This window comes from Castanea sativa, chromosome 4 (genome assembly GCF_040712315.1).
Source record: "Castanea sativa cultivar Marrone di Chiusa Pesio chromosome 4, ASM4071231v1".
NCBI classification, from domain to species: Eukaryota; Viridiplantae; Streptophyta; class Magnoliopsida; order Fagales; family Fagaceae; genus Castanea; species Castanea sativa.
The window spans coordinates 30,201,846-30,225,316 of NC_134016.1; the positions used below are offsets into that span (position 1 = coordinate 30,201,846).

The 23,471-nt window shown below is 32.6% G+C and overlaps 1 protein-coding gene across 1 annotated transcript; it reads right to left on the reverse strand.

Annotated features, from left to right (window-relative positions):
- Positions 1–42: 42 nt before the first annotated feature.
- Positions 43–13,561, reverse strand: LOC142632695 (uncharacterized). The gene is made up of 4 exons (XM_075807060.1): positions 13,214–13,561; positions 12,314–13,107; positions 12,067–12,244; positions 43–150 (listed from the first exon to the last, which is right to left on the reverse strand). The coding sequence occupies exons 1-4, from the start codon at positions 13,559–13,561 to the stop codon at positions 43–45; spliced, it is 1,428 nt and encodes a 475-aa protein (XP_075663175.1).
- Between the last annotated feature and the right edge of the window lie 9,910 nt (positions 13,562–23,471).

Below are 23,471 nucleotides of genomic sequence, written 5' to 3' on the forward strand. Positions count from 1 at the left end.
ATTTTGAGAAAGAAAAATTAATTCAATTATAATAACGACGCATCATGATCCAAGGTTGCCAAAGTTGGTGGAGGAGAATCCTTCATCCAAATCATCATTTAAATTTCTAGCATGTGGGGCAAGAACATGTGCAACTGTATCCCTCCGATCCTGGGGAAGAGGGGTCAAGGGGGTATTTAAATTGTTTAGCAAACTACGATACTAATGCAAAGTCAAGCTGGAATATAGTGTTAGAAGTTAACTAGACTTAGAGGGGTAAAGTGGAAGGGGTAGTTAAAAATTATCATAAGGTTTTGTTTGATTTGGTTTGGTTCTGTCTTTATTTTTTAATTATTATTATTATTTTTAAATATTTATAATTCCTTCTGCTAAGGGTTGTTCTTATATACATACAGCTTAATTAGTTATTTAATTAATCAATTAAAGAGACGGATGGATATCCAAACCTGCCCTCAAACTATTGAGATTATTCAAGAGGGATAGATAACCAAAAGTATAATTACTAATGAATATTATTAGTTTTTTTTTTTCACTTTGAGAAAGAAAAATTAATTCAATTATAATAACGAAGCATCATGACACAAGGTTGCCAAAGTTGGTGGAGGAGAATCCTCCATCCAAATCATCATCTAAATTTGTGGCATGTCGGGCAAGAACATGTGCAACTGTATCCCTAACCTCCTAGGCAAGAGGGGTAATGGGGGTATTTAAATTTTTTAGCAAACAAAGATACTAATGCAAAGTCTAGCTGGAATGTAGTGTTAGGAGTTAACTATACTTAGAGGGGTAGAGTTGAAGCGGTAGTTAAAAAATTATCATAAGGTTTTGTTTGATTCGGTTTGGTTTTGTCTTTATTTTTTAATTATTATTATTATGTTTTAACATTTTCCACTACTTCTGTTAAGGGTTGTTCTTATATATGTCCACCTTAATTAGTTATTTAATTAATCAATTAAAGAGACGGATGGATATCCAAACCTACCCTCAAACTATAAAGATTATTCAATAGGGATTGATAACCAAAAGTATAATGATTAATGAAAATTATTAGTTTTTTTTTTTTTTTTTTCGAGAAAGAAACATTCAATCAATTATGATAATTAAGCATCATGATACAAGGCTACCAAAGTTGGTGGACGAGAATCCTCCATCCAAAACAAATCATCATCTAAATTTGTAGCACGTTGGGCAAGAACATGTCTATTTGTATTCCCTCCCATCGTAAGGAGGAGCCCAGGGAGGAGGGGCCAAGGGGGTACATAAATTGTTTAGCAAACTAAGATACTAATGCAAAGTCTAGCAGGAATGTAGTTTTGGTAGTTAGCTATACTTAGAGGTGTAGCATTGAAGGGGTAGTTAAAAAATTATCATAGGGTTTCGTTTGATTTGGTTTCGTTATGTCTATATTTTTTAATTATTATTATTATTATGTTTTAACGTTTATAATTACTTCTGTTAAGGGTTGTTCTTATATATTTACTACTTAATTAGATAGTTAATTAATTAACCAACTAAAGAGAAGATGGATATCTAAACCTATCCTCAAACTATTAAGATTATTCAACAGGGATAGATAACCAAAAGTATAATGATTAATGAAAATTATTAGTTTTTTTTTTTCATTCTGAGAAAGAAAAATTAATTGAATTATAATAATGACGCATCATGATACGAGGCTGCCAAAGTTGGTGGAGGAGAATCCTCCTTCCAAATCATCATCTAAATTTCTAGCATGTGGGGCAAGATCATGTGCAACTGCATGCCTCTGATCCTAGGGAGGAGGGGTCAAGGGGGTATTTAAATTGTTTAGCAAACTAAGATACTAACACAAAGTCAAGCCGGAATTTAGTGTTAGAAGTTAACTAGACTTAGAGGGGTAAAGTGGAAGGGGTAGTTAAAAATTATCTTAAGGTTCTATTTGATTTGGTTTGGTTTTGTCTTTACTTTTTAATTGTTATTATTTTTTTAAATATTTATAATTCCTTCGGCTAAGGGTTGTTATTATATACGTACAGCTTAATTACTTATTTAATTAATCAATTAAAGAGACGGATGGATATCCAAACCTACCCTCAAACTATTGAGATTATTCAATAGGGATAGATAACCAAAAGTATAATGATTAATGAAAATTATTAGTTTTTTTTCCATTTTGAGAAAGAAAAATTAATTCTATTATAATAACGACGCATCATGATCCAAGGTTGCCAAAGTTGGTGGACGAGAATCCTCCATCCAAATCATCATCTAAATTTCTAGCATGTGGGGCAAGAACATGTTCAACTGTATCCCTCCGATCCTAGGGAAGAGGGGTCAAGGGGGTATTCAAATTGTTTAGCAAACTAAGATACTAATGCAAAGTCAAGCTGGAATTTAGTGTTAGAAGTTAACTAGACTTAGAGGGGTGAAGTGGAAGGGGTAGTTAAAAATTATTATAAGGTTCTGTTTGATTTGGTTTGGTTCTGTCATTATTTTTTAATTATTATTATTATTTTAAATATTTATAATTCCTTCTGCTAAGGGTTGTTCTTATATACGTACAGCTTAATTAGTTATTTAATTAATCAATTAAAGAGACGGATGGATATCCAAACCTGCCCTCAAACTATTGAGATTATTCAATAGGGATAGATAACCAAAAGTATAATGACTAATGAAAATTATTAGTTTTTTTTTTTTCATTTTGAGAAAGAAAAATTAATTCAATTATAATAACGAAGCATCATGACACAAGGTTGCCAAAGTTGGTGGAGGAGAATCCTCCATCCAAATCATCATCTAAATTTGTGGCATGTCAGGCAAGAACATGTGCAACTGTATCCCTAACCTCCTAGGCAAGAGGGGTAAAGGGGGTATTTAAATTTTTTAGCAAACAAAGATACTAATGCAAAGTCTAGCTGGAATGTAGTGTTAGGAGTTAACTATACTTAGAGGGGTAGAGTTGAAGCGGTAGTTAAAAAATTATCATAAGGTTTTGTTTGATTCGGTTTGGTTTTGTCTTTATTTTTTAATTATTATTATTATTTTTAAATATTTATAATTCCTTCTGCTAAGAGTTGTTCTTATATACGTACAGCTTAATTAGTTATTTAATTAATCAATTAAAGAGACGGATGGATATCCAAACCTGCCCTCAAATTATTGAGATTATTCAATAGGGATAGATAACCAGAAGTATAATGATTAATTAAAATTATTAGTTTTTTTTTTTCCGTTTTGAGAAAGAAAAATTAATTCAATTATAATAGCGAAGCATCACGATACAAGGTTGCCAAAGTTGGTTGAGGTGAATCCTCCATCCAAATCATCATCTAAATTTGTGGCATGTCGGGCAAGAACATGTGCAACTGTATCCCTAACCTCCTAGGCAAGAGGGGTGAAGGGGGTATTTAAATTTTTTAGCAAACTAAGTTACTAATGCAAAGTCTGGCTAGAATGTAGTGTTAGGAGTTAACTATACTTAGAGCGGTAGAGTGGAAGCGGTAGTTAAAAAATTATCATAAGGTTTTGTTTGATTCGGCTTGGTGTTGTCTTTATTTTTTAATTATTATTATTATTTTTAAATATTTATAATTACTTCTGTTAAGGGTTGTTCTTATATACGTACACCTTAATTAGTTATTTAATTAATCAATTAAAGAGACGGATGGATATCCAAACCTGCCCTCAAACTATTGAGATTATTCAATAGGGATTGATAACCAAAAGTATAATGATTATGAAAATTATTAGTTTTTTTTTTTTTTTTTTTTTTCGAGAAAGAAACATTCAATCAATTTTGATAATTAAGCATCATGATACAAGGCTACCAAAGTTGGTGGATGGGAATCCTCCATCCAAAACAAATCATCATCTAAATTTCTAGCACGTTGGGCAAGAACATGTCTTATTGTATTCGCTCCCCTCTTAAGAAGGAGCCTATAGAGGAGGGGCCAAGGGGTTAGTTAAATTGTTTAGAAAACTAAGATACTATTGCAAAGTCTGGCAGGAATGTACTTTTAGGAGTTAGCTATACTTTGAGGTGTAGCGTTGAAGGGGTAGTTAAAAAATTATCATAGGGTTTTGTTTCATTTGGTTTTGTTATGTCTATATGTTTTAATTATTAATATTATGTTTTAACATTTACAATTCTGTTAAGGGTTGTTCCTATATATTTACTACTTAATTAGTAAGTTAATTAATTAACTAAAGAGAAGATGGATATCCAAACCTACTCTCAAACTATTAAGATTATTCAATATGGATAGATAACCAAAAGTATAATGATCAATGAAAATTATTAGTTTTTTTTTTTTCATTTTAAGAAAGAAAAATTATTTCAATTATAATAACGACGCATCGTGATACAAGGCTACCAAAGTTGGTCAAGGAGAATCCTCTGTCCAAATCATCATCTAAATTTCTAACGAGCGGGGCAAGAACATGTGCAACTGTATCCCTCCCATCCTAGGGAGAAGGGGTCAAGGGGGTATTTAAATTGTTTAGCAAACTAAGATACTAATGCAAAGTCTGGCTAGAATGTAGTGTTAGAAGTTAACTAGACTTAGAGCCGTAGAGTGGATGGGGTAGATAAAAAATTATCATAAGGTTTTGTTTGATTTGGTTTGGTTTTGTCTTTATTTTTTAATTATTATTATTATTTTTAAATATTAATAATTACTTCTGTTAAGGGTTGTTCTTATATATGTACACCTCAATTAGTTATTTAATTAATCAATTAAAGAGGCGGATGGATATCCAAACCTACCCTCAAACTATTTAGATTATTCAATAGGGATAGATAACCAAAAGTATAATGATTAATGAAAGTTATTAGTTGTTTTTTTTTTTTTCGAGAAAGAAACATTCAATCAATTATGATAATTCAGCATCATGATACGAGGCTAACAAAGTTGGTGGACGAGAATCCTCCATCCAAAACAAATCATCATCTAAATTTGTAGCACGTTGGGCAAGAACATGCCTAATTGTATTTCCTCCCCTCCGAAGGAGGAGCCTAGGGGGGAGGGGCCAAGGGGGTACTTAAATTGTTTAGCAAACTAAGATACTAATGCAAAGCCTGGCTGGAATGTAGTTTTAGGAGTTAGCTATACTTAGAGGTGTCGCGTTGAAGGCGTAGTTAAAAAATTATAATAGGGTTTTGTTTGATTTGGTTTGGTTATGTCTTTATTTTTAATTATTATTATTATCTTTTAACTTTTATAATTACTTCTGTTAAGGGTTTTTATTATATTTTTAATCCTTAAATAGTTAGTTAATTAATTAACTAAAGAGAAGATGGATATCCGAACCAACCCTCAAAGTATTAGGATTATTCAATAGGGATAGATAACCAAAAGTATAATGATTAATGAAAATTATTAGATTTTTTTTTTTTCAAGATAGAAACATTGAATCAATTGTGATAATTAAGCATCATGATACAAGGCTACCAAAGTTGGTGGACGAGAATCCTCCATCCAAAACAATTCATCATCTAAATTTGTAGCACGTTGGGCAAGAACATGTCTAATTGTATTCCCTCCCTTTCTAAGGAGGAGCATTGGGAGGAGGGGCCAAGGGGGTATTTAAATTGATTAGCAAACTAAGATGCTAGTGCAAAGTGTGGCAGGAATGTAGTTTTAGGAGTTAGCTATACTTAGAGGTGTAGTGTTGAAGTGGTAGTTAAAAAATTGTCATAGGGTGTCGTTTGATTTGGTTTGGTTATGTATTTATTTTTAATTATTATTATTATCTTTTAACTTCTATAATTACTTCTGTTAAGGGTTGTTCTTATATATTTACTCCTTAATTGGTTAGTTAATTAATTAACTAAAGAGAAGATGGATATCCAAACCTACCCTCAAACTATTAAGATTATTCAATAGGGATAGATAACCAAAAGTATAATGATTAATGAAAATTATTAGTTTTTTTTTTCATTTTATGAAAGAAAAATTATTTTAATTATAATAACGACGAATCATGATACAAGACTACCAAAGTTGGTGGAGGAAAATCCTCCGTCCAAATCATCATCTAAATTTCTTGCAAGCGGTGCAAGAACATGTGCAACTGTATCCCTTCCATCCTAGGGAGGAAGGGTCAAGGGGGTATTTAAATTGTTTAGCAAACTAAGATACTAATGCGAAGTGTAGCTGGAATGTAGTGTTAGAAGTTAACTAGACTTAAAGGGGTAGAGTGGAAGGGGTAGTTAAAAAATTATCATAAGGTTTTGTTTGATTTGGTTTGGTTTTGTCCTTATTTTATTATTATTATTTTTAAATATTTATAATTACTTCTGTTAAGGGTTGTTCTTATATATGTACACCTCAATTAGTTATTTAATTAATCAATTAAAGAGATGGATGGATACCCAAACCTACCCTCAAACTATTAAGATCATTCAATCGGGATAGATAACTAAAAGTATAATGATTAATGAAAATTATTAGTTTTTTTTTTTTTTTTGAGACATAAACATTCAATCAATTATGATAATTACGCATCATGATACGTAGCTACCAAAGTTGGTGGACGAGAATCCTCCATCCAAAACCAATCATCATCTAAATTTGTAGCACGTTGGGCAAGAACTTGTCTAATTGTATTCCCTCCCCTCCTAAGGAGGAGCCTAGGGGGGAGGGGCCAAGGGGGTACTTAAATTGTTTAGCAAACTAAGATACTAGTGCAAAGTCTCGTAGGAATGTAGTTTTAGGAGTTAGCTATACATAGAGGTGTAGCGTTGAAGGGGTAGTTAAAAAATTATCATAGGGTTTCGTTTGATTTGGTTTGGTTATGTTTTTATTTTTAAATATTATTATTATCTTTTAACATTTATAATTACTTCTGTTAATGGTTGTTCTTATATATTTACTCCTTAATTAGTTTGTTAATTAATTAACTAAGAAGAAGATGGATATCGAAACCTACCCTCAAACTATTAAGATTATTCAATAGGGATAGATAACCAAAAGTATAATGATTTGTGAAAATTATTAGTTTTTTTTTTTTTTTTTTTCATTTTGAGAAAGAAAACTTAATTCAATTATAATAACAACGCATCATGATACAAGGCTGCCAAAGTTGGTGGAGGAGAATCCTCCATCCAAATCATCATCTAAATTTGTAGCATGTCGGGCAAGAACATGTGCAACTGTATCCCTCCCTTCCTAGGGAGGAGGGGTCAAGGGGGTATTTAAATTGTTTAGCAAACTAAGATACTAATGCAAAGTCAAGCTGGAATGTAGTGTTAGGAGTTAACTAGACTTAGAGGGGTAGAGTGGAAGGGGTAGTTAAAAAATTATCATAAGGTTTTGTTTGATTTGGTTTGGTTTTATCTTTATTTTTTATTAAATATTTATAATTACTTCTGTTAAGGGTTGTTCTTATATATGTATACCTTAATTAGTTATTTAATTAATCAATTAAAGAGACGGATGGATATCCAAACCTGCCCTCAAACTATTGAGATTATTCAATAGGGATTGATAACCAAAAGTATAATGATTAATGAAAATTATTAGTTTTTTTTTTTTTCGAGAAAGAAACATTGAATCAATTGTGATAATTAAGCATCATGATACAAGGCTACCAAAGTTGGTGGACGAGAATCCTCCATCCAAAACAAATCATCATCTAAATTTCTAGCATGTTGGGCAAGAACATGTCTAATTGTATTCCCTCTCCTACTAAGGAGGAGCCTAGGGAGGAGGGGCCATGGGGGTAATTAAATTGTTTAGCAAAGTAAGATACTAATGCAAAGTCTGGTAGGAATGTAGTTTTAGGAGTTGTCTATACTTAGAGGTGTAGCGTTGTATGGGTAGTTAAACAAATATCGTAGGGTTTCGTTTGATTTGGTTTGGTTATGTCTTTATTTTTTAATTATTATTATTATTATTATTATTATTATTATTATTATTATTATTATTATTATGTTTTAACATTTTTAATTACTTCTGTTAAGGGTTGTTCTTATATATTTACTCCTTAATTAGTTAGTTAATTAATTAACTAAAGCGAAGATGGATATCCAAACCTACCCTCAAACTATTAAGATTATTCACGAGGGATAGATAACCAAAAGTACAATGATTAATGAAAATTATTAGTTTTTTTTTTTTAACCTTTTTGATAAAGAAACATTCGTTCAATTATAATAATGAAGCATCATGATACAAGGCTACCAAAGTTGGTGGAGGAGAATCCTCCATCCAATACAAATTATCATCAAAATTTCTAGCATGGTGGGCAAGAACATGTGCAACTGTATTGCCTCCCCTCCTAGGGAGGAGGGGCCAAGGGGGTAATTAAATTGTTTAGCTAACTAAGATACTAATGCAAAGTCTAGCTAGAATGTAGTTTTAGTAGTTAGCTAGACTTAGAGGGTTTCGTTTGAATTAGTTGGTTAGTTAATTAATTAAAGAGAAGGATGGATATCCAAAGCTACCCTCAAACTACTAAGATTATTTAAGAGGGATTCGATAACCAAATGTATAATGATTAATGAAAATTATTAGTTTTTTTTTAAAAATTTTTTTAAATTTTTTTTTATAGAAAGAAACATTCATGCAATTATAATAAAGAAGCATCATTATACGAGGCTGCAAAAGTTGGTAGAGGAGAATCCTCCATCTTGTACAATTCTTCTTCTAAATTTCCAACGTATTGGGTAAGAACATGTGCAACTGTATTCCCTATTATCTTAGGGAGGAGGGGCCAATGGGGTATTTAAAATGTTTAGAAAACTAAGATACTAATGCAAAGTCTAGCTGGAATGTAGTTTTAGGGGTTAGCTAGACTTAGAAGGTTTCGTTTGAATTAGTTAGCTAATTAATAATTAAAGAGAGGGATGGATATCCAAACCTACCCTCACACTATTAAGATTATTCAAGCAGGATCGATAACAAAATCTATAATGATTAATGAAAATAATTAGTTTTTTTTTTATGAGAAAGAAACATTCATTCAATTATAATAATGAAACATCGTTATACAAGTCTGCCAAAGTTGGTGGAGGAGAATCCTTCATCCAGTACAAACCATCTTCTAAATTTCCAACATGTTGAGCTAAAATATGTGTAACTGTATTCCCTCCCCTCCTTGGGAGGCTAGGCCAAGGGGGAATTTAAATGTTTCACAAACTAAGATACTAATGCAAAGCCTAGTTGGAATGTAGTTTCCATAGTTAGCTAGACTTCGAGGGGTAGAGTGGAAGGGGTAGTTAAAAAATTATCATAGGGTTTCGTTTGATTTGGTTTGGTTTTGTCTTTACTTTTTAATTATTATTATTATGTTTTAATATTTATAATTACTTCTGTTAAGGATTGTTCTTACATATTTACTCCTTAATTAGTTAGTTAATCAATTAATTAAAGAGAAGGATGGTTAGCCAAACCTACCCCAAACTATTAGGATTATTCATGTGGGATAGATAACTAAAAGTATAATGATTAATGAAAATTAAAAGTTTTTTTTTTTCCTTTTTGAGAAAGAAACAATCATTTTTTTATAATAATGAAGCATTACAATACAAGGCTGCCAAAGTTGGTGGAGTAATCCTCCATCCAATACAAATCATCATCTAAATTTCTAGCATGATGGGTAGGAACTTGTGCAACTATATTGCCTCCCCTCCTAGGGAGGAGGGGTCAAGGGGGTATTTATATTGTTTAGCACACTAAGATACTAACGCAAAGTCTATCTGGAATGTAGTTTTAGGAGTTAGCTGGATTTAGAGGGGTAGAGATGTAGGGGTAGTTAAAAAATTATCATAGGTTTTCGTTTGATTTGGTTTGGTTTAGTCTTTATTATTATTATTATTATTATTATTATTATTATTATTATTATTATTATTATTATTATTATTATTATTATTATTATGTTTTAATATATGTAATTACTTCTGTTAAGGGTTGTTCTTATATATTTACTCCTTAATTAGTTAGTTAATTAATTAATCAAAGAGACGGAAGGATATCCAAACCTACCCTCAAACTATTAAGTTTGTTCAAGAGGGATAGATAACCAAAAGTATAATGATTATTGAAAATTATTAGTTGTTTTTCCTTTTTGAGAAAGAAACATTCATTAAATTATAATAATGAAGCATCATTATACAAGGCTGCCAAAGTTGGTGGTGGAGAATCCTCCATCCAATAGAAATCGTCATCTGAATTTCCAACATGTTGGGCAAAAACATGTGCCACTATATTTTCTCCCCTCCTAGGGAGGTGGGGCCAAGGGGGTATTTAAATTGTTTAGCGAACTAAGATACTAATGCAAAGTCTGGCTGTAATGTAGTTTCAAGAGTTAGCTAGACTTAGAGGGGTAGAGTTGAAGAGGTAATTAAAAAATTATCATAAGGTTTGGTTTGGTTTGGTTTGGTTTTTTCTTTACTTTTTAATTATTATTATGATGTTTTAATATTTATAATTACTTTTGTCAAGGGTTGTTCTTATATATTTATTCCTTATTTAGTTAGTTAATTAATTAATAAAAGAGAAGGATGGATATCCAAACCTACCCTCAAACTATTACGATTATTCAAGAGTTATAGACAACGAAAAGTATATTGATTAACGAAAATTATTAGTTTTTTTTTTTTCCTTTTAGAGAAAGAAACATTCATTGAATTATAATAATGAAGCATCATGATACAAGGCTACCAAAGTTGGTGGAGGAGAATCCTCCATCTAGTACAAATCTTCTTCTAAATTTCCAGCATGTTGGGCAAGAGCATGTGCAACTGTATTCCCCGTCATCTTAGGGAGGAGGGGCCAGGGGGTATTTAAATTATTTAGCAAACTAAGATACTAATGCAAAGTCTGACAGGAATGTAGTTTCAGGAGTTAGCTAGACTTAAAGGGGTAGAGTTGAAAGGGTAGTTAAAAAATTATCATAGGGTTTTGTTTAAGTCAAGTTGACTATCTCAATTATAGAAATGAACATATATGATCTTTCACAAGAATGATTACAAAACATTGAAGCTTTTCATTTGACTTCTTTACAAAACATAACATATGATCATTTTTGAACAAAGTACATCTCATTTTGTGATTGATGCCTGAACTTTTATTATTTCAACTTTGTAAGTGAGTAAGCCTTTGCCTTTTTTGAGGCACTGTACTTTTCAATACAAGTCGTTTTCCCTTTTTCCTAGTCAAATACTAGTATCTGCTACGGCTTTTGCAGCTCAATATCTCTTTCCGAGATTTGACATTTAATGAGCTCTTTAAGCAAAAACATAAAAGTGTGGGAATAGATATAGGCACAAGTCTATGCATGTATCAAGACCAATAAGACTATTGACTAATTATTCATGACAAGCTTGAAGATCAATTTACAACAATCACACATTGATTTCAAGATTTGTCCCACAAAGATAGATGTGCATACAAAATAAGCTAAGCTCGTAAATGTACTATGTACTACGCCATTAGTACGAGAGTACTTGACCAAACTCACATGTGATATACAATACAAGCAATCAAACTTTTTAAAGATTTTTCAATTTTATGAGTTTTTGAATTTTTCAAAGTACTCAAAAACATAGCACAAAAAGTAAGATCAACAAAAACAAAAACAAAAACAAAAATGACAGCTAGCAAAAGAAACATGCTACGAATCGGAAGCAATGACACTAGAAGATTTTGCATGACATGATGCATAAACCTATGACCCTAAACATTGAAAGAATTAAAACATGGTCATAGGAAATAATTATGCATGGGTACCCTTCTTCACCCACACTTTTCGAGTGTTTTTGATGAGAGCCTTGGATGGAGGTGCACGACCAACATAGCTTTCCAACTTTGGAGTGAAGCTAGCAAGGCATAGAGAGATGTTCTTCAGCGTTTCCATGACATCTCCAATGAGATGTCCTTCATTTTCTCTCTTTGATTGTGTTCCCTTTGGTTTCTTCTTTGAACTTTCTTGGCCACGCATGGAATTAGCTTTCTTGAGTGCATGTAGCTTGAAGCAGTTGGGTCTTTTGTGCCCTTGAACGCCACAATGATAACACACATGTTTCACTTGAGGCCCCCTCTGATTTTTGGGTAATGACTTCCCTTTATCTCTTGGTCTTACACCAATGGTTCTTTTCTCAGCAGCAGGGGTCTCAGTCTCAGGCATCACTTCTTTAAGATTCTCAACACTCTTGGCTAATACGAACCTTACTTCCTTCTTCGATTCGCTGCTAGAGCTTTCTTCTCCGGTATAGCCCAAACCAGTCTTGTCATGTGAAGATTTTTGTGACAACAACACACTGTCAAGTTTCTTGGTGGAGATACACTCAACCTTGACATTGGCTTGGATTATTTCAAGCTCTAGAAACTTGATCTTAGAGTAAGCTTCAACTAGCTCTCCCTTGAGTGCTTCTACTTCACATTTAGCCTCTTTAAGTTGCACACGAGTACACTTATGCTCTTCTTCAATTTTCTTCATCTTTCTCACAGCATGATTCGCAACCTTGGCATATTTTCCACAATCTTCTAGCAAAGAATCATATGCTTCTTGAAGATTGCTCTCTCTTACATTTTGGCATATATCTTCATCTTCCGATTCTTCAACTTCCTTACCCTTGAAATGCTCACCAAGTTCATTTACCAAATTTCTTAAATCATCCTTAGATTCGATGAAGGTAATTGTCATGAAAGTCCTATAGTTCCTGTCACTGTCACACTCTTCTTCTGTGTTTGAATTTGAGCTTTCGGAGTCGCTAAAGTCGCTAAGAGTAGTGGCAAACACCTTGCCTTTCCCTCTCAAGTAGTTGGGACATTCTTTCTTGATGTGTCCATGGCCGTTGCATTCAAAGCACACAACTCCTTGGGGGGATTGAGAGTCCTTCCCATCTTTCTTCTTGAACTCTTTTTTACCACCTTTGGATGATGAGAACTTTCCTTTGCTAAAGGACTTCCCACTGCTCTTCATCTTTAGAAATTTTCGGAAGTTCTTTGCAAGGAATGCTACTTCTTTCTCCACATCATCTTCCTCGGAAGAGTCGTCCAACCTCTCATTGATGGTTTTGAGTGCAAGCGATTTGCTTGGCTTGTGAGAAGGCAATCCAAGTTCATATGTTTGGAAAGATCCAATTAGCTCTTGAATTTTAATCTCAATCTTTGTTTTCTTCTATAGTAGTAACTTTCACACGATAACTCTCTAGTAAGGACCTCAAGATCTTTCTCACCACCTTAACATCCTCAATCTTTTCACCGAGATTGAGCTTGGCAATCACGATTTCGTTGAGCTTCCCATAGAATGAATCAAATGACTTATCGTCACTCATCTTAAGCTCTTCAAATTGAGTGGTAAGCATTTGAAAATTTGTGTCCTTAACCTTCTTGGTACCTTCGTAGGTAGTCTCAAGAATCATCCAAGCTCCCTTAGCAGTCTTCGCATGTGATATCTTGTGGAATTCATCAGTAGACACACCACAAAATATAGCGTTAATTGCTTTGCTATTGGCATTTGCTAAAGCAAGTACTGCCTTGTCACATTCAGACCTGGCTGTTGTGGGTCTAACATACCCATTCTCAATGGAATCCCATACGGACTCATCTATAGAACAAAGAAATGCTCTCATACAAACTTTCCAAAAAGCATAGTTGCTCCCATCAAAGAATGGTGGAGCATTGAGAGATTGTGACCGATCTAGTACAAAAAGGGTCTTGGATTGCACTTAGGAAATGAAACCACAACAAGTGCACCCGCTTTGATACCAATTGAAAGCTCGAATTTATGTTAAAAACACAAGAGCTTGTTTAGACTCCAAACAAAAATTACAGCTCGGTTGATTTTACTTTAACTTATCTAAGTGCAGAAACAAGAGCAAATGCGAGCGACCAAAAAATAAAATTACTCTAAGCCATATTCAACAAATCACAGTAGTAAAATGAAAGCTAAAAGAGTAGGGAAGAGAGAAGCAAACACAAGATAACACGCCGATGTGTTATTGAAGAGGAAACCGAAGAACTTGGCAAAATACCTCTCCGTCGCCCTCCAAGCGGTTAAATCGATCCACTAGACAATAAGTTAGGATACACGAATAGTAAAAGACCCTCCAACCTAGTCTACCCAATGCACCTAAGCCCTCCAAGCTCCTACTCCAACAAGGCTTTTCGGAAACATGTCTTGTCTAGCTTTCCGGATCCCGCAAAGCGCCTGATTGCATCCGCCAAAGCTTAGCTTCTTCCAATGCTTCCCAGCAGCACCAAAAACTCACTGGACACTCAGTATGGGTGTGGTAAGTGTTTGGGTTATCAACCTCCCAAGGATATAGAAATGGAGAGGTAGGAGTAGAGGAAAACCACAATGGATGATGTGTAAAATTGTGGGTATGAAAATCTCACACCCTCAAGGGTTGAGGCTAGGGTTTCCTCTTCTGAAAAGCTTTCTATCCAATATGTGGGTAATAATGGTATATATAGTGTGTATGAAGATGTCGAGGAGCAGATAGGACAAAATAGCAAAATAGACTGTTTCATGGGTATCTCGCGGGAAGGCCTTACCCGTGAGACACTCGCAAAAAACCAGTTGTCACCATCTGTCATGACTCTTCGCATTCCAGTCATGTGCAAGGCACATGCATCACTTCACCGGATGCTTAGTCGCGAGATACCCGCGAGAAATCTTCTATCTTCCAATGCTTGAGTTTTCACACACTCTCTCTCTATCACACAACCCTTACAACAAAATCCCACATAAAGTATAGAGTATAAAAGATTGAACAAAAATACAATCAAATTTGACACGGAATTAAAGCCAACACAAAACAGTTGTAAATCACAACTTTAAAAATGAAAATTATTAGTTTTTTTTTTTTTTTGAGAAAGAAATATTCGTTCAATTATAATAATGAAGCATCAATCTACAAGGTTGCCAAAGTTGGTGGAGGAGAATCCTCCATCCAGTACAAATCATCTACTAAATTTCCAGCATGTTGGGCAAAAACATGTGCAACTGTATTCCCTCCCCTCCTCGGGAATGGGGTTCAAAGGGGTAGTTAAATTTTTTAGCAAACTATGATACTAATGCAAAGTTTGGCTAGAATGTAGTTTCAGGAGTTAGCTAGACTTAGAGGGGTAGAGTTGAAGGGGTAGTTAAAAAAATATCATAGGGTTTCATTTGATTTGGTTTGGTTTTGTCTCTACTTTTTAATTATTTTTATTATGTTTTAATATTTATAATTACTTTTGTTAAGGGTTGTTCTTATATATTTACTCCTTAATTAGTTAGTTAATTAATTGAAGAGAATGATGGTTATCCAAACCAACCCTCAAACTATTAAGATTATTTAAGAGGGATAGATAACCAAAAGTCTAATGATTAATAAAAATAATAAGTTTTTTTTTTTTTCCTTTTTGAGAAAGAAACAATCATTTCTTTTTTTATGATAATGAAGCATTACAATACAAGGCTACCAAAGTTGGTGGAGGAGAATCCTCTATCCAATACAAATCATCATCCAAATTTCTAGCATGTTGGGCAAGAACTTGTGTAACTGTATTGCCTCCCCTCCAAGGGAGGAGGGGCCAAGGTGGTATTTAAATTGTTTAGCAAACTATGATACTAATGCTAAGTCTAGCTGGAATGTAGTTTTGGGAGGTAGCTAGACTTAGAAGGGTAGAGTTGAAGGGGTAGTTAAAAAATTATCATAGGGTTTCGTTTGATTTGGATTGGTTTTGTCTTTACTTTTTAATTATTATTATTATGTTTTAATATATATAATTACTTCTGTTAAGGGTTGTTCTTATATATTTACTCCTTAATTAGTTAGTTAATTAACTAATCAAAGAGACGGAAGGATATGCAAACCGACGCTCAAACTATTAAGGTTATTCAAGAGGGATAGATAACCAGACGTATAATGCTTAGTGAAAGTTTTTTTTCCTCTTTGAGAAAGAAACATTTATTGAATTATAATAATGAAGCATCATGATACAAGGCTGCCAAAGTTGGTGGAGGAGAATACTCCATCGAATAGAAATCGTCATCCAAATTTCCGACATGTTGGGTAAGAACATGTGCAACTGTATTCCCTCCCCTCCTAGGGAGGAGGGGCCAAGGGGGTATTTAAATTATTTAGCAAACTAAGATACTAAGGCAAAGTCTGCCTGGAATGTAGTTTCAGGAGTTGGCTAGACTTAGAGGGGTAGAGTTAAAGGGGTAATTAAAAAATTATCATAAGGTTTCACTTGATTTGGTTTGGGTTTGTCTTTAAATTTTAATTATTATTATTATGTTTTAATATTTATAACTACTTCTGTTAAGGTTTGTTCTTATATATTTACTCCTTATTTAGTTCGTTAATTAATTAATAAAAGAGAAGGATGGATACCCGAAACCTACCCTCAAACTATTAAGATTATTCAACAGAGACTGACAATGAAAAGTATATTGATTAATGAAAATTATAAGTAATTTTTTTCCTTTTAGAGAAAGAAACATTCATTGAATTATAATAACGAAGCATCACAATATAAGGCTGCCAAAGTTGGTGGAGGAGAATCCCCCATCTAGTACAAATCTTCTTCTAAATTTCCAGCATGTTGGGCAAGAACATGTGCAACTGTATTCCCCACCATCTTAGGGAGGAGGGGCCAAGTGAGTATTTAAATTGTTTAGCAAACTAAGATACTAATGCAAAGTCTGGTTGGAATGTAGTTTCAGGAGTTAGCTAGACTTAGAGGGGTACAGTTGAAGAGGTAGTTAAAAAATTATCATAGGGTATTGTTCTAATTAGTTAGTTAATCAATTAATTAAAGAGAAGGATGAATATCCAAACCTACCCTCAAAATATTAAGATTATTCAAGAGGGATATATAACCAAAAGTACAATGATTAATGAAAATTTTTTGTTTTTTTTTTTCCACTTTGAGAAAGAAACATTCATAAAATTATATTAATGAAGCATCCAGATAAAATGTGGCCAAACTTGGTGGAGGAGAATCCTTCATCAATTACAAATCATCATCTAAATTTCTAGCATATAGGGCAAGAACATGGGCAATTGTATTGCCTCCCCTCCTAGGGAGGAGGGGCCAAGAGGGTATTTAAATTGTTTAGCAAACTACGATGCTAACGCAAACTCTAGCCGGAATGTAGTTTTAGGAGCTAGCTAGACTTAGAGGGGTAGAGTTGAAGGGGTAGTTAAAAAATTATCATAGGGTTTCGTTTGATTTGGTTTGGTTTCGTCCTTTAGTTTTAATTATTATTATTATTATTATTATTATTATTATTATTATTATTATTATTATTATTATTATTATGTTTCAATATTTGTAAATACTTCAGTTAAGGGTTGTTCTTATATATTTTATCCTTGTTTAGTTTGTTAATTAATTAATTAAAGAGAATGATGGATATCCAAACCTACCCTCAAACTATTAAGATTATTCAAGAGGGATAGATAACCAAAAGTATAATGATTAATGAAAATTATTTGTTTTTTTTTTCCATTTTAAGGAAAAAACATTCATTAAATTATAATAATGAAGCATCTTGATAAAAGGCTGCCAAAGTTTAGGGGAGGAGAATCCTCCATAAATTACAAATCATCATCTAAGTTTCTAGCATGTTGGGCAAGAACATGTGCAAATGTATTGCCTGCCCTCCGAGGGAGAAGGGGCCAAGGGTGTATTTAAATTATTTAGCAAACTAAGATACTAATGAAAAGTCTAGCAGGAATATAGTTTCAGGAGTTGGCAAGACTTAGAGGGGTAGAGTTGAAGGGGTAGTTAAAAAATTATCACTGGGTTTTGTTTGATTTGGATTGGTTTTGTCTTTACATTTTAATTATTGTTATTATGTTTTAATATATATAATTACTTCTGTTAAGGGTTGTTCTTATATATTTACTCCTTAATTAGTTAGTTAATTAATTAATCAGAGAGACGGAAGGATATCCAAACGTACCCTCAAACTATTTAGGTTATTCAAGAGGGATAGATAACCAAAAGTTTCATGATTAATGAAAATTATTAGTTTTTTTTATTCCTTTTTTTATTAAGAACATTTATTGAATTAAAATAATGAAGCATCATGATACAAGGCTGCCAAAGTTGGTGGAGAAGAATCCTCCATCCAATAGAAATCGTCATCTAAATTTCCGGCATGTTGGGCAAGAACATGTGCAACTGTATTCCCAGCCCTCCTAGGGAGGAGGGGCCAATGGGGTATTTAAATTGTTTAGCAAACGAAGATACTAAGGCAAAGTCTGCCTGGAATGTAGTTTCAAGAGTTGGCTAGACGTAGAGGGGTGGAGTTGAAGGGGTAATTAAAAAAATTATCATAGGGTTTCATTTGATTTGGTTTGGGTATGTCCTTACATTTTAATTATTATTTTTATGTTTTAATATTTATAACTACTTCTGTTAAGGGTAGTTCTTATATATTTACTCCTTATTTAGTTAGTTAATTAATTAATAAAAGAGAAGGATGGATACCCAAAACCAACCCAAACTATTAAGATTATTCAAGATAGACAGACAAAGAAAAGTATATTGATTTATGAAAATTATAAGTTATCTTTTTCCATTTATAGTAAGAAAAGTTCATTGAATTGTAATAACAAAGTATCACAATATAAGGCTGCCAAAGTTGGTGGAGCAGAATCCTCCATCTAGTACAAATCTTCTTCTAAATTTCCAGCATGTTGGGCAAGAACATGTGTAACTGTATTCCCCACCATCTTAGGGAGGAGGGGCCAAGGGGTTATTTAAATTTTTTAGCAAACTAAGATACTAATGCAAAGTCTGGCTGGAATGTAGTTTCAGGAGTTAGCTAGACTTAGTGGGGTAGAGTTTAAGAGGTAGTAAAAAAATTGTCATAGGGTTTTGTTCGCATTAGTTAGTTAATTAACTAATTAAAGAGAAGGATGAATATCCAAACCTACCCTCAAACAATTAAGATTATTCAAGAGGGATAGATAACCAATAGTATAATGATTAATGAAATTTTTTTTTTTTTCCATTTTGATAAAGAAACATTCATTCAATTGAAGAATCCTGATAAAATGCTGCCAAAGTTGGTGGAAGAGAATCCTCCATCAATTAGAAATTATCATCTAAATTTCTAGCATGTCGGGCAAGAACATGTGCAACTTTATTGCCTCCCCTCCTAGGGAGGAGGGGCCAAGGGGGTATTTAAATTGTTTGGCAAACTATGATACTAATGCAAAGTCTAGCTGGAATGTAGTTTTAGAAGCTAGCTAGACTTAGAGGGGTAGAGTTGAAGGGGTAGTTAAAAAATTTTCATAGGGTTTCATTTGATTTGGTTTGGTTTTGTCTTTTAGTTTTAATTATTATTATTATTATTATTATTATTATTATTATTATTATTATTATTATTATTATTATTATTATTATGTTTTAATATTTGTAAATACTTCTGTTAAGGGTTGTTCTTATATATTTACTCCTTCTTTACTTTGTTAATTAATTAATTAAAGAGAAGGATGGATATTCAAACCTACCCTCAAACTGTTAAGATTATTCAAGAGGGATAGATAACCAAAAGTATAATGATTAATGATTTTTTTTTTTTTTTCATTTTAAGGAAGAAACATTCATTAAATTATAATAATGAAACATCCTGATAAAAGGCTGCCAAAGTTTGGGGAGGAGAATCCTCCATCAATTACAAATCATCATCTAATTTTCTAGCATGTTGGGCAAGAACATGTACAATTGTATTGCCTCCCCTCCTAGGGAGGAGGGGCCAAGGGGGTATTTAAATTGATTACCAAACTAAGATACTAATGCAAAGTCTAGCTGTAATGTAGTTTCAGGAGTTGGCTAGTCTTAGAGGAGTAGAGTTGAAGGGGTAATTGAAAAATTATCATAGGGTTTCGTTTGATTTGGTTTGGTTTTGTCTTTACTTTTTAATTATTATTATTATGTTTTAATATATATAATTACTTCTGTTAAGGGTTGTTTTATATATTTATTCCTTAATTAGTTTGTTAATTAATTAATCAAAGAGACGGAAGGATATCCAAATGTACCCTCAAACTATTAAGGTTATTCAAGAGGGATAGATAACCAAAAGTTTAATGATTAATGAAAATTATTAGTTTTTTTTTCCTTTTTGAGAAAGAAACATTTATTGAATTATAATAATGAAGCATCATAATACAAAGCTGCCAAAGTTGGTGGAGGAGAATCCTTCATCCAATAGAAATCATCATCTAAATTTCCGGCAAGTTGGGCAAGAACATGTGCAACTGTATTCCCTCCCCTCCCTAGGAGGAGGGGCCATGGGAGTATTTAAATTGTGTAGCAAACTAAGAAACTAAGGCAAAGTCTGCCTGGAATGTTGGTTCAAGAGTTTGCTAGACTTAGAGCGGAAGAGTTGAAGGGGTAATTAAAAAATTATCATAGCGTTTCATTTGATTTGGTTTGGGTTTGTCTTTACTTTTTAATTATTATTATTATTATATTTTAATATTTATAACTACTTCTATTAGGGGTAGTTCTTATATATTTACTCCTTATTTAGTTAGTTAATTAATTAATAAAAGAGAAGGATGGATATCCGAAACCTACCCTCAAATTACTAAGATTATTCAAGAGAGACAGACAATGAAAAGTATTTTGATTAATGAAAATTATATGTTATTTTTTCCCTTTTAGAGAAAGAAACATTCATTGAATTATATTAACGAAGCATCACAATATAAGGCTGCCAAAGTTAGTGGAGGAGAATCCTCCATCTACTACAAATCTTCTTCTAAATTTCTAGCATGTTGGGCAAGAATATGTGCAACTGTATTCCCCACCAAATTAGGATGGAGGGAACAAGGGGGTATTTAAATTGTTTAGCAAACTAAGATGCTAATGCAAAGTCTGGCTGGAATGTACTTTCAAGAGTTAGCTAGACTTAGAGGGGTAGAGTTGAAGGTGTAGTTACAAAATTATCATAGGGTTTTTTCTGAATCAGTTAGTTAATTAATTAATTAAAGAGAAGGATGAATATCAAAACCTACCCTCAAACTATTAAGATTATTCAAGAGGGATAGATAACCAAAAGTATAATGACTAATGATTTTTTTTTTTTCCATTTTATCGAAGAAACATTCATTCAATTATAATAATGAAGCATCCTGATAAAAGTCTGCCAATGTTGGGGGAGGAGAATCCTCCATCAAATATAAATCATCTTCTAAGTTTATAGCATGTTGGGCAAGAACATGTGCAACTGTATTGCCGCCCCTCCTAGGGAGGAGGGGCCAAAGGGGTATTTAAAATGTTTAGCAAACTACGGTACTAATGTAGAGTCTAGCTAGAATGTAGTTTTAGGAGTTAGCTAGACTTAGAGGGGTAGAGTTGAAGGGCTCATTAAAAAATTATTATAGGGTTTCGTTTGATTTGGTTTGGTTGTCTTTATTTTTTAATTATTATTACTATTATTATGTTTTAATATTTGTAATTACTTCTGTTAAGGGTTGTTCTTATATATTTACTCCTTTTTTTTTTTTGTTAATAATTAATTAAAGAGAAGGATGGATATCAAAACCTACCCTCAAACTATTAAGATTATTCAAGAGGAATTGGTAACCAAAAGTATAATGATTAATGAAAATTATTAGTTTTTTTTTCCTTTTTGACAAAGAACATTCATTGATTATAATAATGAAGCATTATGATACGAGGCTACCAAAGTTGGTGTAGGAGAATCCTCCATCCAGTAGAAATCATCATCTAAATTTCCAGCATGTTTGGCAAGAACATGTGCAACTGTATTCCCTCCCCTCTTAGGGTGGAAGGTGTTAGGATTAGTGTCATTAAGTCCTATTGTATGATGCTATGTATGATATTATGTATGACATTATGTATGACATTGTGTATAACTTAATATTGTGATTAATAAAGTTATTTTATTATTATCTAAAATAATGGTAACATGAATATTTAGATATTATCATATAGTCCATGAGATGCATAGTACGTGATTTAGTCACAGATGATATAAGTCACAAGTTCTTTGTAAACTCAGAATTTATAGTTCGTAGTCGGTGATGAAATTGGGCATTTCATTTGTGAAAACTATAACGTATCAACTAAGATGATTTATCTTGATCATGGAAGTGGAGACTTCTAGTTGATATGTTGATATATTTTAAGAGTTAAGACATATTGAATTGGACTGTGTGAGATTTATTATTCTCTTAACGACTGTCAAATGAATAATAAATCTCACGGCTTCTATTTACATGAACTCTTAATCCTAAGAGAATAATGAACCTGATAATAAGGTGTAAGTTGCTTTGATATATCAAGAGTGAGATCTGAAGTAACGTTCAAAACCTCAGTATATTGGGCAGCCATATTTAGTGTTGATGGAACATATATTCTCATGATGGAATTCATAATCTCTTAATGGAGATATAAAACATTCTCTTGAGATAAGTTTAGTGGGTTCAGTTATTCAGAGAGTTAGGTCTAACCACTTTAGTAAGAAGTTACTATAGTATATATTTATGAAATTGGATTTTATAAATATATAATGAATAATCTTAAAGGATTAAACCGGGTACTCAAGAATAAGATGTAGTAATTTATAAAATGGCAGTCTACATTCATGACTTTGTGTTACTACGAATATTTTATGAAGGGGTTGCATATATAATAAAGTCTTGGAATATAATTTATTAATAAGACCTAGAGTGCAATTATATTTATATAGTGGTATTAAATATAATTAATGGTAACTTTGGACTTGTCAAGAGTTGACAAAAAAGCCCAAGGCCCATTGGAGCTAGTGTCTTATTGGTCTCTTTTGGTCCCACTCCAAGCCACACACTAAAGCCCAATTGGAAAGGCCCAATAGGCCAGCCCAATTAGATAATCAGTTAGTTATAAAGGGAGAAACATACAGAATTTTTATTAGTGATATAAGAAATGGTGTGTATGTAAGAGTGAGACACACTTTCATTCTCCCTTTGAAAACTGATCGAGAGACCACACATCTTGGGCGTAAAGTGGAATTGGAGTGAAGATTAAAAGTATTCCCGAGTACTTCAATCTTTGGTTTTAAATTTCACCACACAAAGATACGCTATCTTGTTCTTAAATTCTGAAATTTACATAGTGCATGTTATCAATCATGAATGAAATAGATCCTTATTTGTTGCTTCCGCTATGTGTTTTGTATAAAATACAAAGCCAGATTTTCCTTCAATTGGTATCAGAGCCAGGTTTTCATATCATGTTTGTAAAATATATGATTGAATTTTAGAATTTAAGAAAACCGTCATCCTTGTGTTGACATGGTTTGATAATTATGGTTTTATGAATATACGTTATTAGCATTGGAATTCATATGTCATGATTCATATATGTTATATATAGATTGAAGTTTATGAAACTTCAAGATGATTTATATATATATATATATATATATATATATATATATATATATATATAGCCATTACAATTCTGCATGGCTACATTCAATGTCTGTGGTCGTGATATGCATTCGAAAGGGGTAGTTAT